Below are 16,126 nucleotides of genomic sequence, written 5' to 3'. Positions count from 1 at the left end.
ACAAAAAAACCCCCACAGTATTATGTTATTTCTTGTTCACATATCAGTCCCAAATGGGTAAACATGTCCTCCAAATACTCACTCAGGGACTCGGCCTGAAGGAAGTGCTGCCAACTTCAACACATGGCTTCTAGGGCCTTCTTAGGAGAAACAGCATGGAGGAACACAGTGAGAAGTCTTCATGGGCTGGGCCTAAAAGTGGTTCACCTTGGTTGTGCTTAGGTTTCATCAGCTAGAACTCAGTCACATGGCCACCTTGAACTTCAAGGGGGTCTGGGAAATGTAGTCTAGCGATGTGTCCAGAAAGAAGAGGAAAATGTAGATTGTGGTGAGTGGCTGGCAATCTTGTTCCCATGGCAAATGCTGTGGCGAATATAAAAGACTCAATATTGACTTCAAGACTGTTCCTAAAAAAAGCACAATGACAGTTCGAATCTGAGTTTTGCCTTTCAAATGGTTGGGGCACTTGCCTGAGAGTGGGAGGAAAGTGTCTGGGGAGGGGTCTGGGGGTGCCGAGATGGGTCAGGATAGCCTGGAGCTGCCTGGGGCCTGCAGAGGTGGGATATGTGACACAGGGAAATGCAGTCCCCAAAAGGTTCTTCTTCCAGTGACAACAGAGTGCAGGTCTTAACGGGAGCCCAATCTCATCACCTCTGTGTTTGTTAACCCCACTACAAGCCTCTCTGGAATCCCCCATCACCTGCGTACAGAGCTGAGTGCACAGTTGGAGTCTGCATTAGCTTCCTATTGCTGCATATTTCCCTAAATTCACCAGCCTAAAGCACCTTTTTTAAAATTTTTTTTAAATCTCAGTTCTATAGGTGAGAAGTTCAGGTGACTTCAACCTGGTTTTATGGTTAGGATCTCACAGGCTGAAATCAACAAGATTCTTTGCTTGACCAAACTTTAGTCAGGTTCCTGAACCTTCTCCTAGGCCCAACTGTGCGTTTCTTTGTAAAATCCAGTTTTAGCAAAAGCCCTATTAAGCCAGCAAGGACTCTTCATCCTCCATATCTGATCTCCCTTGATATCTGATCTATCTGATCTGGTTCCCCATCCTGCACCATCTCTCAGGTGATGTCCAATCACGTGGCCTTGGCCTGGCATGGTGGCTTATACCTGTCACCCCAGCACTTTGGGAGGCTGAGGTGGGAGGATCACTTGAGGCCAGGAATTCAAGACCAGCCTGGGGAACATAGCGAGACCTTGTCTCTCTCTACGAAAAAATAAAAAATAATCACCTGGCCTGTCTTTAGCAAAAAACCTGTTAGGTAGTTTTCACGAGAATCCTCCTTATTCCTGATGTTTCCTCTTAGTAATTTTTCATCCACTGACCCCCACCCTGCTCCTTGGCTATTGCTGTGGTTTGAATGTCTTCTCTAACACTCATGTTGACATTTAATTGTTGTGACAATATTAAGAGGTGGGACCTTTAAGAGGGGATTTGGCCATAGGGCTCTGCCTTTATAAATGAATTAATGCTGTTATTGCAGGGGTAGGCTCATTATCGCTCCTGAGAAAAGGATGGGGTTCGGCCCACTTCCCTCTCTGTCGCTGCTCTTGCTCACCACGTGAGGCCCTCTGCCATGTCAGGACTCAGCAAGAGCGCCCTCAGTCTAGGATGCAGCTCCTCAGTCTATGACTTCCCAGCCTCCAGTATCACTAGTCAAATAAATCTCTTTTCCTTATAAATTACCCAATCTGTGGTATTCTGTTACAGCAGCAGAAAATGGAATAAGATTGCTGTGTTCAGAATTAAGCTGGATTCGAAGTTCAGTCCAGTCTCTCTTTCCCACTGCAAAATCCCATTGCAGTGGTCTCTATATCTATCTTTTTTTTTTTGAGACAAGGTGCTCTCACTCTGTCACCCAAGCTAGAGTGCAGTGGCGTTATTATAGCTGACTGCAACCTCAAACTCCTGGCCTCAAGCCATCCTCCCGCCTTGGCCTCCCAAAGTGCTAGGTGTGAGCCACTGTGCCCAGCTCTACATAGCTATCTTGATAGTCCTGAATAAAGTCTTCCTTACCACGCTCTAACAAATGTCACTGAATAATTTTGTCTTTGACATCAGTCTGGGCTCTTATCTGGGGGCTCTAGGGAAGAATGTCTTTCCGAGTTCCTTCAGGTTGTAGGCTTAATTGTAGGGCTGAGGTCCCCATTTCCTCGCTGACTGTCAGCTGGGGGCCTCTCTCAGCTCTTTAAGGCTGCCAGCAAGCTTGTGGCCTCTCCGTCTTCAAACCAGCAATGAACCTCTCTAGCACCTGCTGGAGAAAACTCTCACATTCTAGAGGGCCCATGTGATTAGAGTAGGATCCCCTGCCTGGATAATCGCCCTTTTGCCAAAACATAACATAATCGCCAGAGTGAAATCATATTCAGAGGTTTCACCCATTCTCAAAGAAGAGGAGATTATACGCAGATGAGGGTTATTGGTGGGGGAGGTCACTCTTAGAATACTGCTGGCCACAGAGTTAAATAAATGCTTATTTTTAGTATATGCGATGCCGAAGCAAGCACTAAATAAATGCTTATTGATTGACTGGCAATCCGTAAAAAGTAACAAGGAAGAGATTGTGCCTCTTCTCTGCAGAGGAGCACAGTAAATGGCACTTACCTTCATTGCAGCATTGAACTGAATTGATACATGTTTACTGAGCACCTACTGTAGGACTGCTACTGTCTTAGGCATTGGGAGTATAGAAATAGATAAGGTAGGCCAGGCCCCAGCCCTCAAGCAGTTTCAATTTTAGTGTTGAGCCAGGAAATTAACAAACGTGTAAAGTCAGATAGTAAGGCAAGGTAGAGGTCTAGAGAGTGACGGAGGTTTGTACGCTGTCTTGGCCCACTGGCTCAGGGCAGCCTTTGTGAGGAGGAGCTGCCATCTGGGTAGAAGACAGCTGTGTGACTGGAAGGGGAAGGGCATTCAGGAACTGGAAACTGCAGATGCAAAGACAAGAAGGCCGTCATGGCTGGAAGGGAGCAAGTGAAGTGGCAGGAAATGAGGTCACGGGGGTAGGCAGGGATCAGGTGATGTTAGCTGGGCAGGGTTTTATTCTAGGAAGGATGGAAGGGTGACTATACTAAAAACTACTGAATTGTACGTTTTAAAAGAGTGAGTTTTATAACATGTGAATTATATCTCAATCAGGTTGTTTTTTTTTTAAGCTTTGGACTACAGAGCTAAGAGGTATAAAAATTTTAGTTGAATATTATCTATAGACATTTTTAATGAAAACTTGGACTTCAGGTCAGGAACATGTCTTCCATTTTCACATAAATTTAGTATCACTCTCCCTTTTAATTTATGCTCTTTATTTACATTTAACTCCATCTGTGGTGGTGAGACTTGACTGCAGGGACCCTGAGGGCACAGGCGAGTGCCCGGCACTTATTTCGCACCCAGTGAATAGCTGACATATGGCTGGACCCTGTTCTGAATTTTTTCCTTGCGTATATCAACTCATTTCATCTTTACAACCACCTGTGAAATAGAGCACTGTAACTATCGCTTCCTACTTTACAAATGAAGAACCCAAAGCACAGAGAGGCAGAGTGATTGTCCAAAGTAACACAACCAGTAAGTGCCAGAGCTAGAATTTAAACCCAGGCAGTCTGGATCTAGAGTCACTGCCTTTAACCATCACATCAAACAGAACAAATGAACGAATGAGTATGTTCAGCTCCCTCTCTAAACTGATGATTCTCAACATGGGGGTGTGGCACACATTTTGCCCCCCAGGGGATTTTTGGCAATGTCTGAAGACATATTTGGTGTCACGATTTGGCGGAGGGATGCTAGTGGCATCAGGTGGGCAGAGGCCAGAGATGGTGCTGAACATCCTACTACACACAGGACAGCTGCCCCCAACAACAAAGAATTACCCACCCCAAATGTCGATAGTGCTGAGGTAGAGAATCTCTGCTCTAAACCTAACCAATGTGTTTCACACTCTCCCAACTCTTGTTGCTTTATAATCTTAAATCACTCACTTAATCTCCCACTATTAGATTAAAAATAAAAGATCCTTATTCTGAAATGGCTCCTTGGTGCCATGATCTCTGGTGACTCAGTTATCTGCCACATTCTTGTGGTATCATTTATGTCTGCACGATGCTCACTAATCTCTGATTGCAAGGTATGGTAGCAAAAGGCCTGACCATGACTTTTCTTGTGAGAATTCTGCTGGGGGTATTTGATGGGGAGGTCCTCATGCCTATCTATCCACACAAAGCCTGCCACTTTCCTGTCACCTGTGCCTTCCTGCCACCTAGGGCTGTTCTGGTGCCCACCTCTCTGCTCCTGGCACTTCCCATCAGCTCGGTGCTTTGTACACAGTACTGCCATCCCATGGGTGGGAACAGGAGCACTGGCAGTTTCCAAGGTTGCAGATTCCCATCTTGTTTTCCTCACCAGAATCCTCAAGCTATAGCCCAGCAGTCAAAGGGATCCTCTGAACCCAGGGAGTAGCTAGTATGTACGGGGTACTTGGGAAAACCCAGACACTGAGAAGATCAGTAACTGCTGAAGTCACAGCTTGTAAGTGGTAAAGCTGGGGTTTGAGTCCAGGCATCTTGACAGCAGAGCCCACCAGGTGTTACCAGTCCCTACCACAGGCCTCTCTCATCTCAGCCTCCTCCTTGTGGTCGGCCCAGGCTAGCCCTCTTCTGGGGCTTGCCCTGGACCATCACCATAGCAACCTCCAGGAATCCCTCCCATTGGCCTTCCACTTTCAGCCACCTTCTCTGGTTCCAGACTCTGAGCTCTCAGCCTACACTCTTGCTGAGGAGACCAACGGGGCTATCCCTGTCCCTTGTTTTCCAAAATATGCCGGGCATCGGGTTACCATTTTTATTGCATTTCAACTGTTAAGGTCTAATCAGCCAAAGGCTGTCGTTTATTCTGGGTGAATTAGGGAGTGCTTAAGGACACATTTTTGCCTCTCTTACTAGACAGTGAATTCAAGGGGGAAGGAACAAAATCCTACCTATCTCGATGCTCAGCCTGCACGTGGCACCTGTACCTAATAAATGTGTTGTTGAATAAATGGACAAATGAACTCCTGATGGTCCCCATTACAGAAGACTGTGAAAGCATAGCGGTCATGAGGACAAAGGACTTGGGCAGACCTGGGCTTGAAGCCCAAGGTCACTTCCAAGCTGAGATCTTGGGTCATGTACTTAACACCACAGTTGGCAACATTTTTGGGGTTAGGGTCAGCAGTAGATATTTTCAGCTTTGTGGGTTATACAGTCTCTTACATAACTATTGAACTTTGCCTTATTTGCAAAAATAGCCAGGAATAATACTCAAACCAATGGATGTGGCTGTGTTCTCATAAACTTTTACTTGCAAAAGTAGGCAGGAGGACTGGAGCAGTATGCCGATCTATGACTCACTGGAAAAAAAGATTATAAAAGATGGCCAAATGACACAACCTATGAATGTAGTCCTAAATCTGTGCTTGATATCCTTGCGCAGGATTGCATGTATTCCGCCACATCAATTCCATTCAATTCAATTTACTGATTGCCACCACATGGTGCTTGTACGTATAGTATTTTATTTTTCTTTCCAGTTCCTTGTGAGATAAGAATACCAAACGTTTGAGAAGTAGCATTATATAGAGAGCAAGAGCTTGGAATTCTGGAACCAGACTGCCTAGGTCCTAGTTCTGGCTCTGCCACTTAAGATGTAGGTGACCTTTGCAAAATTAATTTAACCTCCCTGACTTAACCTCCTTCAGTTGTTCTATCTGTAAAGCTGGGGTAACACTAACAGTGTCTCTCATAGGATTGCCATGAGGATTATATGGGTCCAGGTCCAAATCACCTGGGGTTCTTTAAAGATTCCCAAACCCAGGCTACATGCAGACTAGCAAAATCACAATCTCTGGGGATGAGACAGAGTGTCAACCTAAAACTTTATGCAAGTGCAATGTTTGAGGATTTGCCACTCAGAAACACCAACTTCAAAGGAATGGAGTCAGCGCTCCGAAGTAGGGAAATTAAGAATTCATTTATCCAGGCAGAGACAGAGGAGTTTTTAGCAGGATTACAACATTATTGATACAAGGTTGGCACATAGTTACAGCAACTTGGTTGGTTATAGGCAGTGTTTCTTTTAGAGAAGGGTACAGTCATGGGTTCCATCATCTAGTCTGAGCAAAGCAGGAAAACAGACGGGAAGTTAAGCTATAAACAAGGGTCATTAATTAAGAAAGCATGAGGTTTTTGTCTCTGATATCATTTAATTCTCTCTAGTAATTGTACAAGAAAAATATAAAATAATAAACATTAAATAAATAAATAAAATATAAAAATAATTATAATTTGAGAATAAAAGGGGCAACCATATGTGACTCAAATGACAGTCACATCTCTCCTAAGGGTTAAAGTGTTTTGGGGGGGTTCCAACAGCTTTTAAATTTTATTTTCACAGGAGCATCAGTATTTCTGAAGCTTCCCTAGGTGGGTCTAACGCTCTGACAAGTATGGAAACCAATGGGTTGAAGCGCCCCAAGAGCTGGTATGATCCTCCGGTGGACGTTTCTACAATCACTGCGTCCCCAAGTACCCAGGCACCGACCCCAGCTCATAGGGCAACCGCCGCCCCAGCCTACCCGGGTTCAGAAGCCCTTGCCGGTGCACGCTGGGATTCGTAGTCGCCGGCCTCGCCCCCTCCTCCCATTGGTTTTTGCAGACGCCACGCCCCGAAGCTCCGCCAATGACTGCGGCGCAGTGGGCCCTCAAAGAGGAGCGAGGCGGTGCCGCGCCGCAATCACAGCAGGGTGGCGTCAGAGGTGGCTGGTCTGAGCCTGCGCGCCGCCGCGAGTTCCCACGGTCCTGCGGGCGCCGCCGCCGCCGCCACTGCCGCGATCACCCGCCGCAGGTAACCTGGGGCCCCAGCGCGGGACCCAGGCCGGCCGCACGCCCGAGGCCAGGACCGCCTGTCTGGCAGGACCGCCGGTCTGCCGCGGCTCTTGGCCTCCGGGCAGGGATTTTCAGTTCCCGTGGCCATTTCTGAGTAATCAGCTTCTCACCCTGCGAAGGGGAATTTCGGGAGACGGTGAATTCCGAGGGAAACCCTGCGACCTCTCTGCCAACATCCAGAGGGGTGGGGGGGGGGTGATGGTGGGGCTGTCTTGTCACGCGTGTTCTGGCTGGAAGGGTGCGTTGCTCTGGAGTGGGAAACAGGCCCGAAAGGAGACGGGATTTGCTAAGGTCCCCCAGGCAGGGGACCCAACAGGGTCGGGGCCTTGGTTCCAGTCTTTATAATCTGGGAACGGTTCAGGCATTTGATGCTTTTAATATGGAGGATTGCACTGGTGGGAAAGGGCTGTTAACGACCACAACAAAAATACCCAGATTTCTAAAGACATCCCTTTAGAGAAGTCAGGAAAGCTCTGGTTCTCAGGGGTTTGAGCTGGGGAGAGTTTCAGAACTACTCACATCAACCGTGGAAGTGAAAGTTAGCCAGGTTTCCTCCCCTACCCCTAACTATTAGATGTGAGGTTATAATTATATGGATTATTCCATGCCAAGGATAGTAGAGTCTGGGTGCTGGAAGAAGGAACTTTGTGTCCCCTGCTTTGTTTTATAGATGAAAATGAGTGCCCAGGGTTTGCAACTAGCCCTGTGGTATGTGGTGAGTGGAGTATCCCAGCTTTGTTCACTCTAGGGCCTTACTAAGCATTTCAGGCAGGGATTATTTCGTAAGGGGAGAGGCAGTCTCCAGTGAACAATTCCAGGGTTAAGGGACTGGAGTACCGGTGTGTGCAGGGGCAACATCTAACCTTGATTTGTGTGAGTGAGTAGGCCTTTGCAGAGAAGAGGATGCTTGAGTGGAGTTTGAAGATTGGGTAGGAGCTAGTGAGATAAAGGAGAAGAGCATTTCATCTGGAAAACATAGCATGGACAAGACACGGAAAGAGCAATGCTTTTGGACCTGGAGTCGTGGAGCCTTGTAGGAACAAGGGATTTCATGTGGGTGGTGGATTTTATGAGCCATGAGAATAGAGAGGTGCATCTTGTAGGGCTTGTGCTGCTGTGAGCGATTTGGATGTTGTCCTGAATGTTCTGGAAGCTACATTTCCTGTAGATCTGTATCTTAGATACTCTCTAGTGTGGAAGAGTGCTGAAGAGAGGCCACACTGAAGATATGGGAATTACAGAGGGTTTTAAAGACAGTCGCAGTGGGAAGGGAGAGGGAAGATTTGAGAACTGTGAAGAGGTAGAATACATCATACCTAGTATTGTTCGGTAAAAATATGTTGAAGTAAACTCTGTCTCTTGAGTTTTTCAACCTCTGACTATCTTTTGAAGAAATGCCCAGCATTTTTTTTTAACTTCAGAAGTTGCTTTGTAGACGATAATTCAAATGCCAGTTTATGATTGGAAGTTGTCATATGTATTGAGGATGTTGAATTCTGAATGGTAAAATAAACATATAATAAAACTCAAATTTTCTCATAATCCGTGAAACGCCTATTAAAACCATAATTAGATCACTTTACATCCATCAGATTAGGAATTGTAAAGTTTGAGACTGTCAAGAGATGGTAGATGTTTGAAGAAAGTGAGATTCTTATTCACTAGTGGTGCAAGTGTATCTTAGAACAGTATAGCCACTAGCAAAAGGGTCTATCTTAATACCCAGTGGTTCCACTTCTAGAAAATACTCTAGAGAAACAGAGCTGTTTGTATACAAGGAGAGGGATATTAGGATGTTTATTGCAATATTCTTTATAATTGTTAGAAAAATAGGAAGCAGCCTAAATGTCCATTAGTAGGGGAATGTTTGTAGAATGGGTATATATCTTTTTATAATAAATTGATTGGAAATAGATGCTTATTTAGTGTAGTGGTTATCTTGTGGTGTGGGAAGAATGGAACAGGACAGGGGGAAAATTTTCATGTGAAATGTTTTATTTGTTTTATGGGGAAAAAAGACTTAGCAATTTATAAAATATTAACAGTTGATGGTCTGGGTAATAGGTAACAGGTGTTTTATGTTATTCTTTGTACATTTCTATAGTTAACATCTACTCTTTAATTTCTTAATGTAAAAATTATACTTAAGTAAACATTTAACTTAAGAATGAACATGTAGCTGTAAAAGTCATGTTCAGTTATTTTGGAAAAAGACTACAAACTGCACTGGTAGGTACCAGGTTTCAAAAATAGTAATTTGGGTGAAATAAAAATCAAATGCCACATAATCATTGAAAATAAAAATGTGGAGAAGCTATTAACCATTGGCTAAAATGTGCTTTGCTAGATACCTAAATTCTTCTAACCACTAGTAGATTAAAAAATTCTTTTGACTGTGTTTGTTTTGAAATACATGTTAGTTGCTTGCACTTTCCATAATGTTAAAAAGATAATTTTTTTAAAAACAGATAAAATCATCACTCTGTACAGATACAAAACCGAACGTGTGTTAAGGATTTTATTTAACTCATTAGTGCGGGAACTTGGTGAGGTGTTGGAGATTCCAAAGTACCGTCACATTTGTAGATTAGAAATACTGTAATGAATGTGCAAATGGAAGGCAAAACTGGCTTCTTTCTACAGTGGGGGAAGGAAGTGAGTTGAATCTCCATTTAATAGAATTCATTTGCATGTCTGGAGTCCAATTATTTGCATTGCTGTCATCCACAGTGTACAAAGTTGTAAAATAACCCCTGCAGAATCAGAATTAGATAACCATGAAGCGTATGCTCTAATCTAGAATCTAGTTTGCCACTGAATCACACATATCTCATTTCACAGATTAAGGCCCAGAGAGAAGGGTCTCCCCGAGTTAGTAGCTATGTGTCTTGTGTTAAAGAGAAATTGTACCAGATACTTTTTAAAATCGGCAAGACAGATTTTCTTCTAGCTACTGCATTAGGGGAAAGAGACGTCAGTATGGAACTGAGCTCAAATCCAAGTACAGAAAGTTCAGCTGGGGATTTTATAGCCCATGGGCAAGGCGAGGGGTCCTGGAATTCTTCAGCTTAAAATATTCAATATGCCAAGGTGCCTTTTTTGGGGGTAGCATGTCCTGAGCCCCATCAATGGGAAATTACTAAGAGGAATTTGACTAGATATTAAGGGTGAGGGATTCTCGTAGGATTCTTGCTGAAACTGGGCTCAGTGGGCCAAGGCCTTGTGGAGAAGAGGGCTCAGAGGAGCCCGACTGAAATTTGGTCAAGGAGATGGTCGTTGTCACCTGTTCTTGTTTCTCTTGCATGTAGTCAGCCAGACACCACTTGCATGATGATTTTATTCTAAATCCCTGGAGAGCAGAGAGTAAGATCAAAACCTTCAGGTTTGGAAGGCTCTTTACAGATCTCATTGTCTAACTAGCTGCTTTGCTTGGCTTTGATGATTTGCTGTGTCTTACGCAGGGCCAGTAGCAAATGAGGGCTGGCAGTGAGGGGTCACACCTGATGGTGATTAAGGCCCAGAGAGGGGAAGGGTCTCCCCAGAGTTAGTAGCTATGTGTCATGTGTTAAAGAGAAATTGCACTGGATACTTTTTTCAAACAGCAAGACAAGATTTTCTGGCTTTGTGTCAGACCTGGGTTTGAACTTGACTTTCCTGCTTAGATGGCCCTGTGACCTTAGCCTTATTACTTGTATTGCTGTGAGTTTAGCTAGAATGGGCACTCTGTCCTAAACCTTGCAAATGGATTACACCCCAGCTGATGTTACGTTTCTTGAAGTGGAGTCCTTTAAGTGAATCACTGACCTGGCGTAGCCCTGCAGTCTGAGCAGGGACGCAGGCCCAGTGGGAACAGCACAGGACTTATCATTAGAGGCTGGAGAAGTTCTTAAGGCCTGTCCTTTGACTTTGTGTGGTTCAGGTTTTTCATTGATGGCTTTTTTTTTGTTTGTTTTAAGACAAGAGCTCTTTATGCAGAGAGTCCACTAGTGCCTTAAAATAGCAGGGCAGAGAAGAGCACCGTGGGTGTCCTACTGCCGGAGGCGGCAGTGAGGGCCCGCTCTGTGCTTGGGCCCTGGGGTGGGCGTGTAGAGCTTGTGGTTTTGAGGCCTCCCAGACTTTCACAAAAGCAGCAGTTTTTGTGACAAGCAGGTGGTTTAGTGAAACAAACACAGTCTTTGCAGTCGGATCTGTGTGCTGGTCCCAGCAGTGCCAGTTACCAGCAAGTTTCTCTACCTCTGAGCCTCAGTTTCCTTGCCTGTCTGAAAGGGTTGGTGGTACTTGCTCACAGGGCTGTTGGGAGCATGGTGTAAATAAAGTGCCTCACACGTTATGTGGCACATAGTAGGTACTCACAAATATCCCACTCCCCCATCCATGAGACCTTCCAACACACAGCATTTGCTGGAGGCTTGCTTTCTCATTGCCCCTGGCTGGAGCAACGACTGTGTCATCTTCTCCTTGCACATGGTTAGCAGGCTAAGTGCATGTCCCCTAACAGTGCACCTTGGAGATCTTTCCACTCTTGGCACCTCAGATCTTACTCTTTTTAAACATTTCACAGTATCCCATTATAAGGATGTACCGTGATTGGTTTAGCTAGACATTTATGTCACTTCCAGTGCTTTGCTCTTACAAATGGGCTGGCTCCCTCACCTCTGTGATATTGTCCCCTTTTAAAAGTAATATCTCCCACTCCTGCTGGGACTTCCTTCCTCTCCAGCCTAATTTTTCTCCATCACTCTCATCACCATCTGGCAACCTGTGTATCTCAATGGTCTGTCTCTTCCCTCTAGAATGTCAGCTCTGCGAAAGGTTTTGTCTCCTTGGTTCACTGTTCAGTGCCTGTGAGCAGCTAGTGGGTGCTCGGTCCACGTGCGTTGGATGGATGGGGTGGGTGGGTGGTGGAGGGAGTAGACAGGAGGGAAAGCTAAGGGAGAAGTAGACGATGATGCCTGTGTGACTGGGACCATGGAAGGCCACAGGCCAAAATAGCAGAGTAACAAAGAGCTAGTTTAGCAGGGATCCTTCACTTTTTCTCCATCCGTTTTTCACTTTGGTAAAACAAGAGTAATAGGGATTCTGCAAGATTATTTGTGACTTTGTTTTGGTGCTTCGACTTTTTCAAAAATCACACAGTAATGCAGATTAGGAAATTGCCATCCGAGGCTGGCTGCTTCAAGGTGCGTTTGTTGTGGGGTGGGTGAGGGGGTAGTGGAATAATTATCTTACTTTCATGTCTCAGCTTTACCCCAGGCCTCCATGTTTCCCAAAATAGTGTAAGAGTATGTGTTTCCTAAGTGGCATTTTCTATTCAATGACATACTGTGAGGCTTTTAACTGGACAGCCCTGGGGACATGACTGTTTCTGCTTCTGGGCTCTCTCTGGCCTGACCTCTCTGTTCTTCATACATTTGTATAATTGGACCTTTTCTTGGTCATTTACCTTCCAGCCCCACAGTGAGCCCAGATCAGGCTGAGGGGACTTTCAAGGAGCCTCCTCAGGTGCACGTGACAGACCAGTGGGTTCTAGCGTTGGGGTCCTCAGCACACCACTGACCTCATCTGTTATGTGCCATACTAACCCCCCAAAAAACAACTGAAAGAACACATCTGGGGGCACCTTACTGTAGTTACCCATCCATTGACTGAATGTAGCACCAATTCAGGCTCACACAGTAAGGACTGAATTCTTGGGTGGGAGACGTCTCATGGGGATGGAGCAGTACAGTTTGTCAACCAGGATGCCGGGCTTGGGGCAGAGGCGGACTAGAGCCCGCAGGGTTGCGGAAGAGGCTGCTACATTACAGGGCAGTCAAAGACCAAAGCTTCGGGTCACCAGAACTTGTTAGAAATTCAGTCTCAGGCCCTGGCCCAGACTGTTGAATTAGAACCTGCCTCCTAACAGGATGCTCAGGAGGTCTGGGTGCAGGCTCTTGTTGGAGAAGCACTGGCCCAAGGCACTCTTAGTTCTTTATGCTTTTACCAGAGTGTTCCCATTTCCTTTATGTACAGGAGAAAACCCATGATTTGGAGGGCTACACACGGAATGCTGAGGATTATTTCTTTGACTTAGAGGTTCATCATCCCTTAGCGGGCTGCGTGCTTGTGAGGGCAGAGGCCTTGTCCCTGTTGCCATTGAGTTCTCAGCACCTCCACGTCTGGCAGAATGGGTGTCCGGAGACTCTGGCCGGGTGGCGAGTGAGTGGGTGAAGGGGTGGTGTTGGAGGCAAAGGTCAGTCCTGCACACTCCCTTCTGCTCTGAGTCCCCACATCTCAAACACTGTGTGTTTATCCTCTTATCACAGAGGCACAGGCCTGGGCTGTGTTTTCTGTCACGGGAAGGCTGTTTTTCTAGAATAACACGTTCAGGTCACGGGGTAGGATCTGGTCTGGTAATGCAAGGTGACCAAGACTGAGCCTCATTCTTGCCACTCGTACTTTAAAAATGTATTTAAAGTGTTGGCACTGAAGCATAAAGTAGGGCATGTGCGTCATTGAGGATGAAGTCTGGCGCTGCAGAGCCGCGGAGCAGAGAGTGCTGGGCCAGGAACTCAGAGGGTGTGGTTCTGGGCCCTGGCCAGAAAGACGATACGTGGGTACTGGGCAAGTCATCGCTGTCCTCCCAGCTTCCCCTCCCTGTCAAACAAGGATGAAAGTATGTGCCCTGCCTCTCGTGCGGAGTACAGGTACATGCTCTGTAAGGATGGTACAAAGACTACGTGAATTAGTGTTTGACTAGAGCTCACCCAGACAGTTCACCCATAAACGTCATTGCCCATCCATGTTCATATTGAACATGTGTTGAATTTTCCCAAACTTTATTGTATAAGTAATATGCATTGTGTTAAAAAGAGACAAATATGAAGAAGAAAATCTCCTTTAATCCCATCTGGCACCCGGCGATAACTACTGTTGAGGTTTTATATCTGCCTTCCGCATTTTTCTGTGCCCGGTTCACAGAATGTGTATATTCTTTACTTACAAATATTTCATAGCGTGTGGAAGGTATTTTTCTGGCACAGTGAATTTTGCTGATGAATTTTATCTGTTGTATTTTGAGTTGTGACAAAAATTTTAAAAGTTGCCCAGAGAGCTTTCTGGATGTTCTTTGGCTTATGTGCATGTAGTGAAGATTGGGCGATATGGACAGACCCCTTCTCCACGTGGGGAACGAGGCAGCAGGGCTAAAAACAGAACCTCTGTTTTTGCTGTTATCCTCGATATACTCTGTCTGGTGACTACGTGATCATAACTTTTTGACCCAGTTACTGTGATATTTTCTTAGGAGCTGATGATGTCACCTGTTGTTGCTCCTTTTTCCTTGACTCTGCATTTTTCTTCTCAGGTTTCTGCAGTTGCACGCCCAGGCACGGGATGATTTGGAAAGTAGCTGTGTTGCTCGGCTTGGCCCTGGGAAGTGGTGCTGTTCCCATAGACGATCCTGAGGATGGAGGCAAGCACTGGGTGGTGATCGTCGCCGGCTCAAATGGCTGGTATAATTATAGGCACCAGGTAAGAAAATGACTCATCTTTTTCTTTATGACACTGGCATTCTGTAAACGATCCTGGATGTTGTTAATAGAAAAGACTTTCTGAAAGGCCATTCACATACCTATTAGGCTGGCTACAATGTGTGTGTTCGAACCCTTGTGCGTTGCTAGGAGGATTGTAAGATGGTATAGCCATTTTAGAAAACAGTCTGGTAGTTCCTCAAAAGTTTCTGCAGGGTCACCTTAGTCTGATGCACGGTTTCTCAATCTTGGCACTGTTGATAGTTGGGGACCAGGTAGTTCCTTGTCGTTAGGGGCTGTCCTGTGCATTGTAGGATGTTTGGCAGCATCCTTGGCCTCTACCTGCTAGATGACAGTAGCATCACCCACCCCACTGTAACAGCCCAAAATGTCGCCAGACATTGCCGAGTGTCCCAGGGGGCAAAATCACCCGGGCTGACACCCACTGATCTAACACCTTCATTTTATAGATAAGGAAACTGAGGTCTAGAGAGTGGAGGTGACTTGCCCAAGGCCACTTGGCAGGTGAAGGCCAGACAGGACTGTGCCCAGGGCTCTGTGAAAGCATCACCAGGCCCCTCTGCCCTCCAGGTCTCTACCCTGCTGCTCTCTCCTCACACCCTCCTCCCCCATGTTTCCTGGATCTCTGCCGAATCAGCCTGTCAAAAGTTAGAAAAAGAAAAGAATCCACGAGTGAGCATACATTGAAAACACAGCCTCCGTGAAGGAATGCGAAATGGTACGGCCACATTGGGAAACAGTCTGGCAGGGCCTCAAAAAGTTAAATGTCAAGTTACCATATGATCCAGCAATTCTACTCCTAGGTATGTGCCCAGGAGAAATGAAAACATGTCCACACAAAAACTTGCACGTGAATGTTGGTAGCAGTATTGTTCATAATAGCCAAAAGGTAGAAACAACCCAAATGTCCATCCAATGATGAACGAATAAATACTATGTGGTATACTGATATAAGGGGATATTATTTGACTGTGAAAAAGATTGAGGTACTCACACAAACTTCAGTAGAAGTGGACCTTCAAACTATGCTAGGTAAAAGAAGCTAGTCACAAAGACCATACATTTTATGATTCTATTTAATTGAAAATCCAAATTAGGGAAATCTGTAGAGGTAGAAAGTAAATAAACAGATGCCGAGGGCTGGGCGGAGAGGAGAATGGGGATTGACTGCTGATGGGCATGAGGTCTCTTTTCGGGGTAATGAGAATTTTCTGGAATTAGTGGTGCATAACTAATGGGTACACAACTTGGTGAATGAACTAGAAACCACTGAATTGCCTATTTTAAAAGGCTAAGTTTATGGTGTATGAATTGCATCTCAATAAAGCTGTTCCTTTTTAAAAGTCATTTAACATTTTCAGTCTCAGAATCAAAATGTTCAGACTATCTATGTGCTGGGCTCTCTCTAAGAGCACTTTACACCCTGAATCGGGGTTATATGCAGTGGGTCCAGTTCCTATTCCTGCTTTACAGATCATGGGACTGAGGCATAGGCTGGGTCAGCAGTTTGCCCAGCATGGCACAGCTGAGAAGTGACCAGTTTTGAAACCCAGGCCGACTGTCTCTGGAGCAGTCCTGTCCAATAGGAGAGCCATAGATGTCATAGTAAATTTTCTAGTAGCCACATCTTGAGAAAGTAAAAAAAAAAAGGTGAAATTAAATAA

General features: G+C 45.4%; 1 protein-coding gene across 2 annotated transcripts in view; it reads left to right on the top strand.

Moving 5' to 3' along the window:
• The first annotated feature begins 6,782 nt into the window (after nt 1–6,782).
• Nucleotides 6,783–16,126, top strand: part of LGMN (legumain) — a 33,526-nt gene continuing 24,182 nt past the window's right edge. The window contains exons 1-2 of one of the 2 annotated variants that reach the window (XM_012656737.1): nt 6,783–6,889; nt 14,276–14,442. In XM_012656737.1, coding sequence (XP_012512191.1) covers nt 14,305–14,442 — 138 coding nt within the window. In that variant the 5' untranslated portion in view covers nt 6,783–6,889; nt 14,276–14,304. Of the gene's footprint in view, nt 6,890–14,272; nt 14,443–16,126 lie in introns of those variants that run through there. The other variant, XM_012656738.1, reaches the window with a different exon arrangement.

The sequence above is a fragment of the Propithecus coquereli genome, unplaced genomic scaffold (genome assembly GCF_000956105.1).
Source record: "Propithecus coquereli isolate 6110/MARCELLA unplaced genomic scaffold, Pcoq_1.0 Scaffold516, whole genome shotgun sequence".
In the NCBI taxonomy this organism is placed as follows: domain Eukaryota; kingdom Metazoa; phylum Chordata; class Mammalia; order Primates; family Indriidae; genus Propithecus; species Propithecus coquereli.
This window is presented reverse-complemented; position numbering and strand designations above follow the sequence as displayed.